At 38.5% G+C, this 21,746-nt stretch overlaps 1 protein-coding gene across 1 annotated transcript; it reads right to left on the reverse strand.

Moving 5' to 3' along the window:
• Window positions 1-1,087: 1,087 nt before the first annotated feature.
• Window positions 1,088-20,977, reverse strand: LOC129760141 (5-hydroxytryptamine receptor 1A). Its single transcript, XM_055757732.1, has 3 exons — window positions 20,927-20,977; window positions 19,587-19,745; window positions 1,088-4,383 (listed from the first exon to the last, which is right to left on the reverse strand). The coding sequence occupies exons 1-3, from the start codon at window positions 20,975-20,977 to the stop codon at window positions 3,316-3,318; spliced, it is 1,278 nt and encodes a 425-aa protein (XP_055613707.1). The 3' UTR covers window positions 1,088-3,315.
• Window positions 20,978-21,746: the final 769 nt, after the last annotated feature.

Here is a 21,746-nt window from a genome sequence, read left to right on the forward strand (position 1 = left end):
CGTTCAATTATGTTGACATGACTTTACGGAATTAAGGAAAATTGAATATGTTTCTTAGAAAGACTGGCTAGTAAAAGAATGCAAACTTGAGGTGTACCTAACAAAATTTCACAACAGCCTTTTAAGAAATATGTGTATGTGTAAGTGTATGCTCGTGATTCGTTTTGCTCTTTTTTTAACTGTATGACTGAGGGAACATTAAAAAACCCTTTTCATGTCCCTCCCTATTTCATTACAAGATAAAGGAGGATGTAAACAAACGCCAGGCAGTCATCCTAGATTGTCATCCTTTGAGATAATTCATCCCAATAAAAATAAAAATATAGTGAGAATCGAACTCACTGCCACATCTCATCTCGGCTCGCCAGCCCGATATCTAACCCAGTGCACCATCTGAGTCGGTTAGCACACGAGAGTTTATGACACACGCCTCCTATGTTTGCTTGATTCACTAGAGAATTAAGAAAACAAGGGATTTTCCCAAACGAGCAATTCATTGCAAATCAAACATTGATTTTAGTGCAAGTTGGAAGAAAAGTTTAGTTTTGGGTAAAAAATTCTAAAAAAAAGTTGATTGGTTTAGCAAGAGCTCTGAGATGGTGGTCCTTTTCGCGGACATCTCTTTGATTGTACATGTCTGAGCGCACCGTGGAAAATATTCTTGTGACGGTTGTTTAAAACGAGTGAAAAAGTTCTTGTTCTGCGGCAAGAATGGAAAATCCGACCAGTTCCTAATGGAAGAAAGCCATCCATATGCCAACAGGGAGAATTCAACCACAGGGAAAAAAGTGCCGAGTCAAAGCCAGAGATGCTAACTGTTTTTCAAAAAAGTCTGGAAAGTTAAAAAAAAATGTCTGGAAAAAAGGTGAGTTTGTGTAAAATATCATGATTTTGCAAAAGTTTTGCTTCTGTGGTAAAAAAATAAATCAATACATTACTGAAAAAAGTGTGAAACGATAAAAAAGAGATTTTATGAAAAAGTTATAGTATTTCTTGAAATCATTGATAATTTTTTTTTTATATTTTTACATTAAATGTCATATTAACAGCTTAATTCCCTCCATAGAAAGTTTTTCGATCAAATGAATGGTTTTTGAAATACACACGTTTGTAACTGCTCGGATACTCAATGATCATAGCAATACTTGATAATCTAATCATACATTCTATACATTATCAATGCCTGACACCATTTTGGAAGTATCGACAGAACTACGTTCGATGCTCAATTCTCTGCTTTACATCCATCTTCGTAGGATTCCTTACTTTTTATTTACTGATTCAAACCATTTTCTATCATTTTACCACGAAAATTTTGAATTTTTACTGCTTTGTAAAAATTTTATGTCCAGACTCAAAAGTCTGAAAGAAAATTTAAAAGTCTGGAAGTTTGGAAACCTTTAAAACTGTCTGTCGAAAGTCCAAAAATCTGGAAGCAGAGCGGTTCGACAATTAAACCAAAACCGACATAGTTGAAGACGGTGGCTTCCCGCAAGCTGGTCGAGAACTCGCTGTTCGAAGACGAGTCCGAGGGTTTCGCCACTATGTTTAAAATTTTACAAGAAGGACACAATTTTTAATCATTTATTTCAAATTTATTTTTGTTTTTCGTGTCATCTCGGGTTCTTCTAAGTATTTGCCGAATGTTTGCATTTTTCAACATTCAACAAATTTGAAAACTCGGACAGTCTATTATAGAAGACCAACATTTGTCAATTACAGGTTCAAAGACATGAAGAACCAAAAAAACAAAAATTACCAAGGTGCTCCAAAGGTTTCTCGTTCTTCTTATCTAAACGCATAATCCCTACCTCACGTACCAAAGTAGAAGAACTTGGTGTAGTTACATTTGTATCTCCAATATTTTTTTGTTTTCTTTTATTCATTTTTTGTATAAGAATCACTATTCATGTCTAGGTATAGAAAATAACAGTTATGTACAGAAGGTTTTGCGTATTGTTATGTTATTTTTTGTAGCTTTTCTTTTGATTGAAGTTTCAGTTTTGTTCAGTTGTCTAGATACTTTCTCCATTCGTAAAACATTTCCGTAAAACTCTTTCAACACTTTTTAATTTTTTCTTCAATAATGAAACAATTATAGTACATTAGAGTTTTTTTTACTGTGTCGTGTAAACTATAAAAGGATCCACGCTCCCAGTTTTCCCCTTGTTTCTCTTTCGCAAGTTCCCCTCTTCAGTCGTAGTGCGTGTTTCGGGAGCGTGGACTTATTGCTTGGTTGTTTAAAAATAAACTTTTGGCCACACGATCTCTCTTCTCGATCCCGTAGAAATTCTGATAGTCCTCTTTCTGTACATACACACTTACGTGTGTAATGGTTAGATGAATGGATTTCTCGAATGTGTCGTTCGATTGAACTTAGTTTACAGTTTATGGTGGTGAGAGTTTGTTTGTTTCCAGTCAGTGCTATGTACAAGTACTATTCACAGGGTTCGGCTCGGAGTCGATCGGGGTTATGATCGGAGAAAAAAGGGGCACAGTTTTTCCAGAACGTCCGATCGACTCCACCGAGCTTGACTCGTATTTTTTTTTACTTTCGACTATCGTTTATACCGGTATTTACCTTCTAGACTTATGTTTGTGTGTTTTCAATTTTTACACTTTGTTCCATATTTTATAAGTTTTTTTGTTTGATTTTTTTTAGTTTTTAAATTGTTTTTGGTTCGACCTTAAATACCTTAACTGTTACAGTTCTTTAACTTAAACTATTAAATAGATTTAACAAAACTTACCACTTACAGACAGTGTTTATTGCTTATGACTATCGTTTCGGTTTCTGTTTTCCTATCTCCTATAAGATTACTGTAAGATTTATCTATAGTCCCCGGTTAAGGTTAATTTGTGTGTGTTTTTGTTTGTTTGTTTGTTTTTGTTTCTGTGCCGGGTCCTGCCCTGTACCGTGCTTCGGGAGTAAAGATCTTGTAGGGGTTAAGGTGGGGTTTCTGTTTCTTCCATCAACATTCAGGCTTCGTAAAAAAGTTGCGAGTTTGATTAAATTCCCGTAATTCGTGTGGATTGGCTGCTTAGCGACATTCATACATACAAACGACGACGATTTGGTGTTTGTTTACATGTGTTTTTGATGTGAAAGGAAACGCGAGGTGGTGGGATTTTTTTTATTGGTTGGTACGTTGTTTGCGTGTCGGATTTTTTTTTTTCGGTTTGGTCTTAAGGGGGTTATCGAAGGTACCCGCCCCGATATCCACCACTTCCCAGCTGTGCGCCACTGACCGCTCGCTCCGTAGCCTTTTCGATGCTCCGGGACACGCAACGATAGCAGCACACGTACGCCAAACATCACTTGAACAGGATCCTCCGGAAGGCCCGCCGGAAGTCCTTGTTGAAGATGGTGTAGATGGCCGGATTGAGGGCCGAGTTCATGTAACCCAGCCAAAATGCTAGCGAAAAGGCAAAGTCCGGTATATGGCAGTCCTTGCACACCGGTACCAAAATGTACAGGAAGAAGAATGGCAGCCAACAGGCTATGAAACTACCCATGATCAACCCGAGGATCAGCGTCGCCCGTTTCTCCTTCTTCCGGGCTATTCGACGCTTCTCTTTCTCTGGATCCCGAGGCTTCGGCTTCGGCAGTGCCGGCTCCATTTCGCCGCAAGTGCTATCGTTCTGCTTGGCCGAAATTGACAGTGCCGTCCCCGGGCCTCCTTCCCCGATCGCACAATTCGCCTTGGCGTTATTGTTCTTATTGCGTCCCCTTCCAGCTCGCCGACCAAAGATCGGCTGACACAGCCTAAACTTGAGCGGCTTAACGACCGCACACCTACTCACCACACCCGAATCCGAACTCGACGGATCAAACTCGCTCACCATATCGGTTTCGATTCCCACCGACAGTGCCCTATTCCTAGCTAACCCCGGACTCACAGCCGCACCACCCGAACCTCCCGAACTCGTTCCATTGTTACCCCGAAGCAACGGCAAACTCGTCAAACCCTTCCCCGAATTTCCCCCAGCACCCCCAGCAACCTTCAGCGTGTCCTTCATCTCCTGCATCGCGGCCACGTGGTCGTGATCGGCCGCCTCACTCGTGGACATATCCGAGGCGAAATCGCACGTCACCACCGGGATCGTCATTGGACCACCCCTCGGTGGCGGCTCGATCGTTGCAATCTGCTGACTTGGACCGCCCATGCTATTGTTATTGTTATTACTATTATTGTTATTATTATTTAGCAGCTGCCCGCTGCTACTACTGGGTGCTAGTCCGGCTCCGGTGTTAGTTCCACCTGCCGCCGTCGGATGGTGTTGCCCGTTTAGGTTCGGCGTCGTCGGAACCACGGCCACGGCCGACATCGATGAGGCACTCGGGAGCGATGGCATTGGGTTTGGCCGGTTGAAGCCGGTGTCCTGTTGAAAAGAGAGAGAGAGAGAGTTTGAAAAAAAAATCAGTTTTGACACGAAATTTTTGTGAAACTGAGTGATTTACATGAATCTTTTAACTGATTGATAATTATAATTGAATACACCAGTAGATAAATAACAGTGAAAATTTAAAAAAATACCATGGAACGCTGGCAATTGTAATGTGGCCCGCCAATAGCTCAGTCAGCAACATTCATGGCGTCCGAGCCAATAATGATTGTGACCAGGGATGTCAACCTTTCAGATTTTGTCTGGATCTTCCAGACTTTTTGGACTTTTGCCAGACATTTTTTCAGGTTTCAAGACTTCCAGACTTTTGACATTTCTTCCAGACAATTCCAGACTTTTGGCTTAAGACGTAAATTGTTTTAAGAAACTATGAAAATTCAAAATTGTCATGGTAAAATATGGCAGTAAATGATTAGAATTAATGAATTTTGAATGCAGAAGTGGTTGAAAGCTAGGAATAATGATAAATGCTTGGAGTTGTGCGTTAAATTGGCAGTCAAACAGAACACGTAAGTGATAGTGTCAGAAACAAACGGTTAGTGGCTATCTGCAACATTGGGTTCTGGCGACCAAAAAAAAAAAAGGTTACCACCTTCCCAAAAGTACGCTATCCAGACTTTTCCACATATTTCCAGACATTTTTTCACAATCTTCCAGACTTCTTCGAAAAACAGTTGGCAACCCTGATTGTGACTTCGTGTTCAACAGTAAACATCAAACACAGTGGCTGTAGAGGCGCTCCCTAACACAAATACGACAGTACATGGGGGTTGGCTTCACCTGTTGAATATGACAAACCTTGTGCAAAGAGAGAACTGTCAGATGCGGAGCGGGAAAACAGGATTCGGTTGAGGAGTGAACTAGTGAACGGTCGTGAATGTACGAACGGAAAGAATACGGTTTTTTGCTACAAAACATTTCTACAGTGGCATCGGATAAGTGAAAGTCTGAATAAATAGCGTATTGCAAATAACTAATTGTTTCTCAATCGATCACTTAAGATACCGTTTTAGTGTGGAAGGCTTGTTTATCTAGTGATGAAAATTTCGTCAGGATTGGTAAACGCGTGGAAAGTTAGATGGAACGCGAGAAAGGAGCAATAGTTGTGCACCAACACGTTGAAACCCCAACATGATCAGGAGGAATGATCGTCAGAGCTCTCAAACTCTCGGAGTCGACTATGTATACTGTGCTCAAACGTAATCTAAACGCTTAACAAATCAAACGTAGAAGTAGATAATTGGACCAAAAACAACGAGCGAAGAACATCAGGGCAGTCCGGAATAATCCTGGGGTCTCCCTCCGATTTGGCGAAGACGTTCAATGCAGTACTCAGTATGGTTCGTCTATTCTCTGTGAAGTAGTTCAGCGTAGAAAAGCAATTGCAGACTTTCCACCTGCATGTGAACGACCAAGAGAACTACACGTCACACTTGATATTTAGGGTCAGGTCGCGACGGCCTGCACACCGTTTTTGCCTTTCTAACAGAAAGGTTTGGTTATCGGTCGATTGGGGAGATCATTAATTATGGGTCTTAGGCATACCTTTATAGGTACCTATCGACTCAGCTCGACGAGTTCTGTTGATGTCCGTGGATTTGTATGTGCCATTTTAAAAATGTCAAGAACGTTTTTGCGAAACTGGGCTGCGCAATTAAAATGATTTTAGTCTCAAAAGAATGCATTTTTTTTCCTACACAACCCTTTCAAAAACGGGAAAAAAACAAAATAGTTGAAACCGTTTTCTTTACGAAATACATATCATACTTATTATGGCATAAAAAAAAGTTGCTAGTGGCGCCTCGAAGCAGCAGCACCAGCAATCATTTATAAATTAGAGATAATCAAAATAAAAAATTAAAATTTACTGACTCGAGAATTGAACCGAAACCCTTCAGATCCAAAGTTGCAAGCGCTATCCAATAAACCATCGGCACGCTTGATAAAGAGCGGCTCAAACTCAAATAGGTAAAAGGCATTACTAAGACGCACCGTGGTCTGGGCAGTTTCTCAGTCTGCTGGGGCAAATACGGCAACAGTGTTTATATCTTACACTTCTTGCTTTTCAATGCAGCAAATGGCGGAAGGGCGTTTCCTTCAGAGTCCGCCATGCCTATTAGACACTATAATTTCATATATGAAATTATAGTGTCTATAGCCATGCCGGGTGTCAACAAAATGCAGAGCCGTACAGAAAACTGCGTTGGGGGGGAATTTATATGAAGATCTTATGACCCTCGTTTTTTTTACCCGCGTTGAAGAATGAATTTATGTTTTTTTTTTCATTTCTACATACTCATACATAATTTAGATTCAATTTCAGATGCAGAATTCAGATTCAGTTTTCAAATTCAGGATACAGGTTTAGGAATCAGAATTCAGGATTCAGAATTCAAAATTCAGATTCAGAACACATATTCAGATTCAGAAATTAGATTCAGAATTCATATTCAGAATTCAGATTAAGAATTCAGATTCAGAATTCAGATTCAGAATTCAGATTCAGAATTCAGATTCAGAATTCAGATTCAGAATTCAGATTCAGAATTCAGATTCAGAATTCAGATTCAGAATTCAGATTCAGAATTCAGATTCAGAATTCAGATTCAGAATTCAGATTCAGAATTCAGATTCAGAATTCAGATTCAGAATTCAGATTCAGAATTCAGATTCAGAATTCAGATTCAGAATTCAGATTCAGAATTCAGATTCAGAATTCAGATTCAGAATTCAGATTCAGAATTCAGATTCAGAATTCAGATTCAGAATTCAGATTCAGAATTCAGATTCAGAATTCAGATTCAGAATTCAGATTCAGAATTCAGATTCAGAATTCAGATTCAGAATTCAGATTCAGAATTCAGATTCAGAATTCAGATTCAGAATTCAGACTCAGAATTCAGATTCAGAATTCAGATTCAGAATTCAGATTCAGAATTCAGATTCAGAATTCAGATTCAGAATTCAGATTCAGAATTCAGATTCAGAATTCAGATTCAGAATTCAGATTCAGAATTTATGTCAATTTATTTTCGGCATATCGGTGAAAAATTTAGATTCATGGAGAAAGAATATCAGAATTAAAAATTGATGAAGCTGGTTGTTGCGAGGTAAAGTATGGTGTACGTTAATAAATTTTCCTTGCAAAAATGTTCTTTCGCTCTTTTCATCATCCGTAAAATTTCTCCTCACTTTATCAATTTTCAATTCTGGAATTGTTTCTCCAAGAATACCAATTTTCACAGTTTTTGATAAATTTGCGATGACTTAAAGATCATTACGCATGAAAACACGATTTTGTTTTGTGAAAACCTTTTTTCACATTTTTTCTGAAATTAAGTTTGCTGCATACTTTTAGGGGTAAAACCATACTACTAAAAGTTGTAAAATCCGAAATCATAAAAAAAAATTTTGGATGAAAGAAATTTCAATGTTGAAAACCGCGTGATGCAAAACAATCAAAATGAGATTCAGATTCAGAATTCAGATTCAGAATTCAGATTCAGAATTCAGATTCAGAATTCAGATTCAGAATTCAGATTCAGAATTCAGATTCAGAATTCAGATTCAGAATTCAGATTCAGAATTCAGGTTCAGAATTCAGATTCAGAATTTCAGAATTCAGATTCAGAATTCAGATTCAGAATTCAGATTCAGAATTCAAATTCAGAATTCAGATTGAGAATTCAGATTTAGAATTCTGATTAAGAATTCGGATTAAAGATCAACCTGGAATTTGAATATATTCAAATATTAGACTAAGTGTTGTAACTCAAAATTCAAACTTTAGAATCAGAATAAGATTTCAGATTTAGTTTCCAGAATGAGATTAATCATTTAATAGTCATATTACTTTCCCCTCCTTTTGTGGGAATTTTTCCTCTATGCATGGTTGAGCTCTAAAAAAGGTATCATGCTAGGGCACGCGTCACGGCTATCCATCAATATTGTAGTTGGTTTTACTTATTCAGTAAAAAAAAGCATAAAAAAACAGTAAGATTCGAACCGTGACCAGCAACGTGAAAGTTCTGGTTGCTACCACGGCACCATTTCAGCGTGTTATAAATCTTGGAAATTCTACTGTTTAAATACCATTCTTTCCATACATAAAATGAGCTCCTTACATACCAGTTCGCTTTTCCCCAAAAAAACGTACCAGGCATCATTTTTTTATATTGAGATTGGAATTTTTCGTGTTTGAATATCTGAAATCATTCTTATATGATTCAGAGGGAAGGAATCTATCATGTATATTCTATATTATTTTATATATTTCCAAATATAATTTAAACTCTGTTAGAAAGGCTCCAATCCACTGTTAAGTGTATTAAATCGGGTTTTTTTTAGTTTGTAACCACAGGTGGTAAATCCCGGTTTACGGATTGTATTCCAAGACACGGCGATCCCCGCGTCCCACCAGTTTGCAACTTTGGGTCCATGGGTACAATGGGAAGACTCGTGTATATTTTCTACTCTCTAAACTCGACCTGGTGCTGCAGACCTAGGTCCCACCTCGAAAAGTTTCTCCTTTAATAGTGGGAGGTTTATTCACGCTAGTGCGCTCCAACGTAATACTCATAGATGAGACCACTTCCAACAATACCTCTCGTCATTACGACTAGAAGTCTAAACTCTCCTCTAACGATTTGAGGACAGACATTTCCTAGCAATGACTCGAGATTCCCACATAAATATCTCTTCATGGTGACTCGAGGCCTGATCTCTCCTCTAACGGTTCGAGATCCGACCCCTCCTCTTATTGACACGAGGTTGACAAACCACAAACCTCCCCTCTACAAAACTCAAGGAACGATCTCTCCTCAAGCGACTCAAGATCTGATCTCTCTTTGTAATGACTCGAGGTAAACACTTTACCCCTCGTCTTGTTGATTAAAGGCCTGATCTCTCCTCTTGCGACACGAGAAACGAACTCGTGGCTGACATCTTCTCTAACGACTCGAATCCTGACATTTTTACCCAAGATTCGAGATTTGCCACCTTTATGCCCGTCTTGTGCCAATCGAGAGCATCTTATCCTAGACTCGCGCCAGCCACATCACACGCATGGGACTTAACGCAACTTACTACTCGGATTATTGTCAACGAAGACGTCATCCTACACCGACTCGAATGGGTCACCCGGCGTCGGAAGCCACTCTACCCGTGGGTATTCCCCGATCGTGGAATAACCCTTTCCCATAGATTTCCACTGCGAAGAAGGTAAAGTCTTATCCCTACCGCTTCGACCGTTGGGAACCGCAGTACTCAGATACTCCCCGAAGCTGGAGAATCTTACGCACGCAAAAGATGTTGCCTTATCTTTGTAGCTTCAAACCGTAAGGTCGAACGCACACTACTCGACAGCCCCTCGTCGATGAAGGCACGCTACGGAGACTTTGAACGTTACTCGAGAGGCTTGCTCGGCATCGAGAACCACTTTATTCGTGGGTATCATCTGACAGTGGTTAACTTTCTTCCAGCGAAGTCCGCTACGAGGAAGGTATAGTCTTATCTTCGCAGTTTCCCCCTTAGGAAGCGGATACTTCTCGGCGGTGGGGTATCCTATATACGTTCGCGGCACATCCGTGACCTCCACTACGCAGAAGATGATGCCTTATCTTTGTAGCTTCGATCAAGGGATCGGACGCATACTTCTGAGATGTTCCCCGTCTACTGCCATTGACTCCAGCTTCTCTGCAGGCAGGGCTGTTAGCAGTTCGAAAATGAAATAGTAGTGACTTTAGTGACCTAAATTTGAAAAAAAAAGTGACCAAATAGTGACTTTGAGGACCGAAAAAAGTGGCCAAATTGTGACTATGTAGAACGAAAAAAGTAACTTTGAAGTACAAAAAATGTGACCAAATAGATTTTGAAGCAATTAAAATAGTCAGCCAAAGATAACTCTGTAGTTATCAAGTTTAATAAAGATGATTTTTGATCTGCAAAGTGTTAAATGTTCATTGGATTTCAAATTAATTCCTTTTTCTATCATGAAAAACGAATTTAAGTCCACCGTCTTCGGTAATTCTTAGGCTTTTTGACGAAGAAGCCTGTTATCAAATGCGCTTTTTTCTTCTCCATGGTATCTTGAACTTGGTCAGCAGCTCGTTTTTGTGAAGACTGCTGTTTCCTTACAGTCGGAACTCCCTCTAGCATCGCTTGAGCTAGCTCGACTTCTGCCATATTACGGGTTTCGATGGCCTTTTTTAGTCGTGAGTTTGCTTCCAAAAACAATCTAAAGAATATAAAAATATCAAAGTTGTTCTATTTGGGTACAATTAGTAAACTCAACGGAACATACTTATCGGCAGTCCGTCTCTTTTCGTCCTCATCCCTTCGAAGGACTTTAAGCTCTTCCTCCTTCTTTTCTGTTGATGACTTCAAATCATTCATTTGAAGCTTATGTGGTGACCGAAACTTTTGCCAACTCGATTCAATAACTACTCGTCGCAAAGCTAGTTAATAGACCGAAGTATTGAGGTGTCAGTCAATCAACATTCATGAGCGCGGACATACATATGTATTTGTAAAACATAGACCTTTTCATTAATACTCTGTAATGCATCCTAGAACATTCGATTTTCGAGTAGGTCTCGAACACAGATACACCATCAATCTCATCGATTTTATCCTACCTCATTATTATTTGTCGCAAGCAAGCATACATGCAAGATTCTTGAAACTGTACACGATCAAACATTATTAGCCTATTTTGCCCAATTCATAATAAGATATCGATAACCTCTTATTTCATAACTATTCTAGTGTACTTTTATAATATTTCAACGATTCCTACATTATACTACCACAGCTTACTCTTCTGTTCTTCCTCTGCGCGTGCGATCTCCCTCAACCTCAACTAATTTCCCTCCCCCTTTTGGCGTCTCTGTTCTTCCAGGTAGTTTTTATAGCTGCCATGAGCTGTGTGGGCCATTTTTATCAGCTGCTTAGGGATGGGAACGAGATGGGGTTTGTTTCCAAAAAGTCCTCAGGGCGCTTTTGATGTGAGATTGATCAGAGAATTTAAAGTTCTTTCGCACATTGATGACCAATCATCTTTGAGTATTCTTCCAGAGGTACAAAATTCTCGTTCGACATCTGCATTACCGTGCGATACGGTCAATGCTGCTGTGAAAATTTTCATTACCAAAGGATATTTCATTTCTCCACCTGATTTTTCATGATGAAGAATTGGTTCCAGTAACTTTCTATTCTGAGATTTTCACTGCTATTCGCATCAGCTTCACATCTCAGTAGATTCCATTCGTCCATCAATAGATCCGTTTTAATATTTAGCGAAAGAGATTTTGCTATTTGCTGTATATCATTTGAGCTGCGACTCGATTTTCGATTCGATGGGGCAAGACAGCGACAATGCTTTATAAAGGCATTTCGAATCCCTGATTTGGTCAGGACATGCTTGCAGGAAGCAATGTAATGTTTTCTAGCATTGTTCAAGAAATGAAGTCTTTGGACGTCCTTTACTTTGTTCAGCTCCGCTGATATTTCGTTTCCAACAAAGATGTTTTCAGGTGAAAGAAGGTTCTCAACGTAATCAAAAATATCCTGTGGTAGTACCGCATCGGCAGGCCAAACATCCTCTTTGCACACTCTGGTTACTTTAGTACGGACTAACCTCTCGAGTTCTGAATACATTTGGTGAATGAGTGGTTCTTCTCTCTGGAAGAAACCTATATAAAAACATCCATATATTAGAAACGACCCAAACATAGGGAAATTAAATGCGGATTTTCAAATCAATTTTCGCCTCCTGTCAATATTAACATGCGCAATTCAAATTACTCTTTCATTGGTTTATTTTCGGTGAAAAAAGTGACTTTTGGTGATAAAAGTGACCAGTTTTCGGAAAATAGTGGCTATAGTGACCAAATGATGAAAAAAGTGACTTTTTAGTGACTGACCCAAAAAAAGTCACTAAAATGTGACTTGCTACCAGCCCTGTGCAGGGCAGTCATGATCCGGGTGAACCCCTCGCTGACCGCATGCCAAGTGCTGGAGTCCTTACACGTCCTCTGCACCGCGTTGTCTGCTGTCGTGTCGTGCTCGCAGGCGGCAAGTATTTGGGTACGTACCGCCGTAAACCTTGGACAGCAAACGTTTTCGGGTGTTTCCTCTTAATCATCGCAAGCTGGGAAATATGGCGAAGCCACATATCCAAACTGGTAGTGGTACTTTATGAAGCATCCATGACCAGTTAGGAAGTGCGTCATATGGAAGTCCATTTCACAGTGTCTTCTTACGAACTAGCTCCCGATGTGCGGGAAAAGATGATGGGACTCGTTGAGCTGTCCCACAGCTACTGCCAGTTGGACATCGAGTCCCCATTGGCGAGATCTCGTATGTTGGGCGTATCTTTGTTGTCGTAACAGTAGAAATCCTCCTATAACAAAACCGAGATGGGCATGACGCCCACCACTACACAGCCGGCTTCGGAAGAGATGGTCCGGTATCCACTGATAACCCGGAGGTTCATCAGTCGCTGTCTTCTCAGGGCCTGTCTACAGGCCGCTGCTTCATACCGCAAGATTGACGTGTTCACGTTTGACAGTATACTTCTCTTGCTACTTCGGATTGCCGAAGAGTTCGACATCATCAAAATCTACACGTAATCGATATGACCTGTGAAGCTGAGTTTAAGGGAGGTTACTGGCCCGATTCGCGATATGATTGGCCCACAGCGGGCGAAGCAGAGGGCCTTGTGTCGATTAACATGGAGAGCATAGCGCCTCAAGTCGTAGAGGAAAGGACGGGTCTCAGCTTGAGTCTTGAAATTCGGACGAAGAACACGGTTAAGTTAATGAAGGATGGGCCTCAAGTCACGGTGAAAGGCGAGTCGAATCTTCCCTTGAATCAGGTCAAGAGGCAGTTTAGAAGTAAGATGGGCTTCAGGTCACGAGGAGGAACGAGATAGAGTCTCGTCGCGTATCGGATCAAGAGGCGGAAGGTGGGCCTCGAGTCATGAGTAGCGGTGGAGGTAGAGCTAATCGCAAATCGTGACAGTAGAGAGAGAGAGTAGAACCATAACCAGTGTTGTCCGATCTACGGATTTCTCTGTAGATTATTTCGTGGCATTCACTTGAGGCACGCGTATGGTGTGTTCCTTACTGCTGATTAGATGATGCAAAATGCACATTCAAACCACCGAAAACGAAAACGAAACGCGTTTATTATTATTGTGGCTCCTGCCAGCATGTTTGCTTTCAAGGTACTTCCTTAATTTTCAACACAATGAGTGTGAACATCTTCGTCAGCAGGAGTGAGCGATGGAGGGAGACTTCTTTGGGAATGAGTGTTCCGTGATGTTTTGCCCAATTTGTCACAATCTCTCCCGTTTCTTCAGCACAAATTGCCGAATGCCGCCCCAAATGGCCGAAGGTATACTAACACAAGTTATGGAAGATCGCCAGAAACTGTGCCGGAACAGAGACACATACCAAACACGAGATACTCTTTACAGCCTTATCAAGGAGGTTAAATTGTAGGTAATTCGATCTGTCAGAATCAGCCATTATAAGTGTTTCGTTGCGTTTTTTTTATCTTAAATCCATAGAACAGCTGAGATCTCAGCTGGCGTTTTCATTTTAACACATTGCTAGTTTGTAAGCAAAGATAACGAGCATCACCCCACTTCACTGCGCTCTCCTCACCTACTTACTGCAAAAGTCATAGAACCTAGTATTTTAAAGACCATGGTCTATACCTGTTCGTCAGTCATAAACAGTTTTTGGTCAGATCTACGGATTTCTCCTTACATCTACGGATTTTTATCCCTTCTACGGATGTACGGATTAATGGACGAAATTTGTGTGATTACAGCTATTTCCTACGGATTTCTACGGATTATCAAAAATTGCAAGGAAATTTTACGGATTAACGAAAATTGTTTATGATGAAAAAAAATCTTCAAGCTCCATTTTGCCAGAATCATATCAATAGAATCAATCATTTTTCGTTGTAATGCGGCTCTTTGGATTTAAACTGCGGCTCTTCAGCTTACTGCGCGAATATTATATATTTATTGAAAAAATATTTTATAAAATCGTGCTTAGCCGATATTTGGGTCTTGTGACCTGGCACACGAATTGTCAAAGGACCAGAAGAAAATTTAAAAATAACATCCGCTGTAGGAACGAGCGGAAAGGATCAAATTCAAGAGTTTAAGATTTAATCTATCATTTACCGTAAATACAAAGAATAACAGAAACTTAAATCAAATCATTTATTTCCAGAAAGTTTGTATACTTCTGAATCAATAGGACACAAAAGTTGACCTTTAGTTAACAAAAAAATCAATCAAAAATATCAAAATCAGTAGTTTCTAGATAGCCTCTCTTTTGTTATCAAACAACGTAACCCTCTTCAAATTTGATATTTTAAGATCTCGCAATCACTTGTTTTTTTCTCTATGAAAAATAATCTGTTGCAATTTTCATAATCATATTAAAATTAATCATCCATTAGAAGAATTGTTTACAACCATGACGCGTAAAAACAACCATGGTGGTATAACCACCTCAAACCTATCCTAACTATATGAACTTTGAACAATCATTTTAAAGTATCTTATTAAAGATACCTGATTTTAACCGGGATTTCCAGGATTTCAAAGAAATAATTGAGAAAAGCCTGGTCGGATGGCCCGTAGGGGAGAGGCGGGCTATATGCGCATATTAAGGAAAACACTCATTTTCTCCCATATTCCAATAGATAGGAGTCTGAAAACTATATACACATGAACGGGAATCTGTTTTATATACGTTAGAGCAATTTTTATGTTAAAATCTCTTACAGTTTTTGTGAAAATAATTTTATAATAAAAGAACCGATTTCCGAAAATGGCGGGCTAAATGCGCATATTTATGTTTTTAGATATATTTCATTAACAGTTGCAATATTTTGATATTATTTAATTGAAAATGGTAGAAACGGATGTTAAGCATACGTCAAAGCTGAAATTTCGGTGAAAATTTTTACATCACTAGTTCTTTTGCATGGAACATAGTTAAGTATGCCATATGGCCATATTTCATGGTAATATTTTGTTCATATCGTATTTTTATCGGATCAGTATGAAGTTCTTATTTTTTCGCTGTATGATCGTTATTTGGGCGTAGATTTAATGTTTAAATGATAAAAAGTAAAAAATTTATAAAACTAGTCTATTTTTCTTGATATAGGCATTTAACCTGCCTTGATATGGGCATTCAGAACCTTTCTCTTATTCCAATATCTTATCATTTACAACTTTGCCAAAAGCTTCAATTTGTTGAGTTTCCGATTTCCAGATGAATAAGAAAGAAAAACTATCAAAGTTTTTGTTCTCAGAATCTGTACGCACGATAATTAAAGTTCAATATATTCTAACAAAACTGACAAAAATCTGGTTCGAATTTTTAAATTTTTTCGACTTTATATAACAATTTAATGTTTTCATGCCATGTGTTAAAAGCGTATTGCCCTCAAACTGCACTGATTAGATATGATGAATCTCCAGCCATATCGTCAATCGGCTGTATGCGCATATTACCCAACATGCGCATTTAGGAACACTTCCCCCTATATCGAAAAAAAAGCCCCGTTTTCCCGGTTGTATTCACAATTTTTACGCCGCTGAAATGCCTTGGTAAAATCATTTTTCGTGTTTATTTTTCAAATTCCCTCTAGCCTTTTTATAGGAAAAACCTTAATTTTGGCTGGATTATTCCGGATATTACACACGGCTTTGAGTTGGAAATGTCGAAACCCAAAAATTTACAAGACACATTTGCTTGATGTCATGAATTTTTGAAATTCTACGAGTTGTCAGGAAAAAAATTTCTGAAGATTAAAATTTTCGGCTACATAAATTTTAGTTCAATTTAACCATATACTTCTGGGTTTTAGAAACGATTAGCTGAATCTGGTGAATTTCATAAAAAAATATTGATAATTTAAAGAAAATTCATAAACCTTATCTTTATGATTTTATTAACTATTCTATGCCGAAGAAATTATAAATATTCAGCTTTTGTTGATATTTAAGAATCTTTCATTTTAACATTATGCTAACTATTCATTTAATCTTGATATGGATTTTAAATTATCATGACTCAATATTTGCCATCGTATGAAAAATGATAAAAAAAACGAACCATGTTAGAAGAGTTGACGATCCAGAAAATAATCCATATTCAAAATGGTTTTCAGAAACAGAAAAAAAGAAAAAAAAACTAATAGTTGTAAAGCTATTTTCGTAAAGCCAATGTTAATTGATCATTCATATTTTATTAAATTCATAACAAAAAGAATGAATATTGAATGCTGTTCTTTAAAACTCTGAAATTTTGAAAATTTTAAGTTTTTGCTCTTTCGACTCAAAAGTTTGCCGACCACTAGTCTAGTGTGTAAGAACCTCACCATCAATCAGGGGTGCCAGGTGGTTTCGTCAAAAATCAGGACAACGCTTAACAAAAAATCTGGATTTTTCAGGACACCTCTTGATTCATGGAAATAATGAGCAGCTCTGCTTATATTGCATGAATAAAGGCAAAGTAAAATTGCTGCGAACGCCTTGATTTATGCAAAATGAGTAAGCAGCTTCTTGGTTGGTCTGCAGTTTATATCGAAAAACACCTTTTAAGTGTCATCTGAATTGAAGATTTTCATCTGTTAAATAAGTGTAACTGGGGGTGAGATGTTTTTATGAAAATCAGGAAATTTGGACATTTAAGAGACCAATTTTCAATATTTAGGACAACTCGAAAGGTTTTGAAAAATCAAGACGGTCTCTCGAAAATCAGGAAAATTCTGAAAAATCCTCTGCCGTCAATCGAGTTCCGAGAAGAGATGCCAACTGTTTTTCAAAAATGTCTGGAAGGTTTAAAAAGAAAGTCAAGGATGGCGAACTTTATAGGTGATGACTTTTTTTTTTGCTCATTACTTAATTATATAATCAAACATTATATACACTTTCAATACCTGAGTAGTATCGACAGAAATACGATCTATGCTTAATTTACTGTTTAACATCCAGCTGTATTCCCCACTTTTCAATAAATATATTTCGAATCATTTCATTTTTCATTTTTTGAATTTTCAGATTGTTTTGTAGAAAATTCATGTTTAAACTCAAAAGTCCGAAAATGTTTGGAAGATGTATGTATGTATGTATGTATAATCCATCCAACGACCCCCTGAGCTGGCAGGTATGTTATGCAAAAGAGCCAATATTAATCCGTTTGATTAAAATTGATCAATCGCGGGTGCTGGTGGTGTTAGCTCTATTGAAATTCCAGTAACCCATTTCAGAATGGCAGCTGCACATCCTGAGGCTACTTTCATTGCCAATAAGCCCCGCCCAATCATAGCCGCATGACCAAATGGGGCATGTAATTATGATTAGCCTTTCCATCTTTTATTGTTTGTTGACATATCCAGGAACTTCATAAATATAATTGCCAAATTATATGAACTTAGCCCCCTAATACGTCCAATAAAAGATGATTGGATGATTAGTTTATGATTTCAATTATACATTAATCGGGCAAATTAGGTCATTCAAAAATCAAGGAAAAAGCAATCAGTTTTTTTAGTCAGCAGCAGAAACAAAAAAGGGAACAAGTAAAATGGAAACTTCTCACCGCGTTGTCAGCTGTCTCCACGCCTCGTCGTTTTATGCTGCCGTGCAACGCTTGCTTCGTTCCAGTCAATTTTCCGTTCAATTTCCCGTAGGCCGCGCTCCCGATGAACAGGTTATAACATGTCAGCGTGCTGATTTCAGTAATGCTGACTTTGCCGGCCCATACTTCTTTTGCACTTTTAATTTTTCACTAGGCACATTTCACATTTACCATATTTTATTCCAAGCCAATTTTTCAGGGAATTTTCCTGATCTAAACAATCGCACTGAAATGAAGAGCACCAACCAAGGTTTGCCTCGCTTTCGCTGTGAAATGGTTCCCCGACGGAATTACACTAAAGCACAAATTAAAAACCATGATAGCACCATAAAAATCCTTCTTCAGCTGTTAATTTTGATCATATCGTGTTCTGACCGTTTTCAATTGTATTTCGGTCATATTTTACAAAACCTTTTCTTGTATTTATCACCAGAAAAATTAAAAATTAAAAAATTTTCGCGAGCGAAGAAAAAACGCGTGCGTTCGCCACGGCTCAACGCCTACTTCCTTCTCAGTCCGAAAATGTTTGGAAGATATATCAAAAGTCTGGAAGTCTTGAAATCTATAAAAAAAATTCTGACAAAAGTCCAAAAAGACCCAGACAAAATCTGGATTTACTGACCATTTCACAATTGAGGTCATTCTGGTCGGAGCCTTTTTCGTTCTTCTTCAATTATACATCAGGACCTTATTGGAGCAAATGCTTGAACATTGAATTGAGCGGTGAAGCAAAAGGAAAGGCATTTCTTGATAGAAACGTAATTACAACGTATTAAAATACCATCAATTTTAGAACTTTTAATTGGTAATATTAGTTTGAAAGAATCTGAAACCCAGCTGAAGCCCATGACGTAGAGAAGAGCTTTCAATTCTTCTAACGGTCATGAGTTCGAATTCCAGTAACGGCATACATAGTAAACTTTCTGTGGGTTAGTGGTCTTCGCATTTGAAAGATGCTAGCCATTATATACTCGAAAGATGAACGACTTAGTGTTAAGTAAAAGGAATCTTTTTAAGGAAAAAATCTAGTTTCATTAAGATGCTGTATGTGTTTGTGCTCGTTTAAAAAAAACCTTAAGAAGATTTTTTGAAAATTTGAACATGTTTATTTTTCTCGTCATTTTCCTCCGACGCTTATTTTTTCCGTCTGGTTGATCAAAAATGCTAAACATGCAGTCAAAAGAAACATTTGGGATCAAATAATTCCCACTACTTATGACTCAACCGATTTGATTTTTAGTATTGGATACGCTTGTTTTTCTTATGGGGCTGAAGGAACTATCTAAATTACCACAAAAAATAAAATATTAAGGAACCAATTTTAATGCATTACAGAATTCACTGGGTATGAAAACCTAATGCTGAATCGATCAAAGAAAATAAACTTTTTGGATTCGTTTTGGCAAGACAGAATTCTAGCTAGTTAAACGCCTCTCAACCAATTCGCATTTGACAAACTACCGAAGCATGCACAGAGCCCACCCAGCCCATAAAACTCACCTGCTCACTCGGCGGCTTCAGTGGCTTCTTGCGGATCCCCCGCCTAGCTCGCGCCTTGGCCGCATAGTAGATCCGGATGTAGACGAACACCATGATGCAGCTGGGGATGTAGAATGACCCCAGGGCCGAATACAGCACGTAGCCAATGTCCTGACTCAGCTGCAAAGAAAAGAATGGGGAGAAAAAAGACACAATCAGTAAGAAGTCTCAAACCAGGTTAGTGGAAAGTCAGTCGGTTCGTTGAGAAAACAAAGTGTTGAAATCATGTTTTCCTTGAGACGGTTTTCTTTGGTTGGGTTGAAAAATCGGTGAGTGTTTTAAATTGCAGTTGAGTGCTATCGAGGGAATTTTTCGGGGCTGCTTCATTTGGAATAATTTAAAAACTACGGCACGTAGTTTTAAAAGCCTTTTCAAACTTTTCTCTATAATTGGTCTTGTCAGTTGCTCAGGTGACAAATATTTAAATTTATTTTTTTTATAGCTTTCATGAAACTAATGAAATTTAAAAAGTTTATGACGGAAACTTTCATTAAAATAAACGTTGGCTTTTTTTTATGCATTCAACAGTGGCTCCTGAGAATCACTCATGCGAAGCAAATGCAATTTCCGGAATCAAACTACCGTTCAGGTTAGAATGCCATCAGAAAAAAAGTAACGAGAGCACCCTTCAGCAGTAAAAAACTTAACAAGTTTGGCCCAGGGTGTTTTTGCTAGCTAGTCAATTGCCAACTCTCTGGAGCCACGATTCGAAAGAAATAAAATAATGTGGAAGCAACTAAAAAGAAGAAAAAATACGAAAACAGAAAACACAAGTGGCACTCAAAACGTTTTGCGCCATCCTTCTCTAATTGTCTTAATTTGATAGAATTAATTTTCATTTGCTCCGGTGTAATTTATTTGCCATTCGCCATCATAAACTATGGCTCTTTCTGTCTTTCTTTCTCTCCGGGCATCAACACGGTTGGTTGCCTGGAAAATTCTTCAACTTCTGGACTTCCGCTCGTAACTTTCCGACATCCTTCACAAGAAGTGGAGAGTAAGCGTGGGGCAACACTGATTTTGTGCCCCCTAGAGCATGGTCGCTTGATTCCGGAAGATTTTTCTCACCAATTCGGAGACTTTGTGACCCATTGGATGGAAAAAGGGGGACTTTGCCTGCTCCTAGATTCTCGAAAGTCGGAATGGCACTTCATAAAAACAACCAGAACCTCCCAAAACGCTGACTGCTGCTGGCCGGGGCAAAGTGAAATTTAATTTAATTAATGGTGTGTTGCAAAATTTCTCAACTTTCAGTAGATTTTCGACGGAATCAAAAGAAGGGAATGTCCCGGATTCGAGACTTCGGCCGATGCCGGTGATCCGGAATCCGGTGGGTCCACCACCAGCCACATTTCTCACTAGGAACTTTGCTCGAAAAAGAGGGTGCCCCGGAGCAAACTTCGGTGATTTATGTAGTTTCTAATTTCTGCTGGTGCCGAAGAAGAATTAGTAATCTGAGGCACGGATTGGATGGTGTGACTTTGGATTTGGATTCCGGGAAATGGAAAAGTTTTAATAGTCTTGTAAACTTTTAGCTTCCTTTCGAATATTTTTCTTATAGGAATTAAATGGACAGAAGGGATGTTGAATATGAGCAACTTATTATTGAGAAAATTAATGAGTTTTCATTTGAGAAAGGACCATAAAAAGGAGTATTTTTTATAGAAAAGTGTATGTGACCTCAATTTTTTTTTTTTGATAAATTCATAAGTAGCAAAACGAGATAATTGATTTCTGACATTCAGAAGGTTTGTAGAAGTGTTTCAGAAGACATTCAGTGGGCACTTGAAAGACGTCTTTTATGATACCTAAAGACTCTAGAAGACTCTAAGAATACTTTAAGAAGATTTTGAGAAGACTATGAAAATTTTTGAAAGACTCTTAGAAGACTCTTAGGAGTGTCTTAGAAGACACTAAAAAGGTATTCAAAGGGCTCTTGAAAGATCCATTGAAGAGTTTTAAAAGACTCCTTGAAGACTTTCATATCGCTTAGAAGACTCCTGAAAGACTCTAAGACAACTTTTAGGAAACTCTTACGAGACCCTGAGAAACGTCTCAGAGGGTTCTGAAAAGATTCTTAGAAGATTCTTAAAAGATTATACGGAGACTCTTAGAAGACTC

Source organism: Uranotaenia lowii, chromosome 1, assembly GCF_029784155.1.
Source record: "Uranotaenia lowii strain MFRU-FL chromosome 1, ASM2978415v1, whole genome shotgun sequence".
Lineage (NCBI taxonomy): Eukaryota > Metazoa > Arthropoda > Insecta > Diptera > Culicidae > Uranotaenia > Uranotaenia lowii.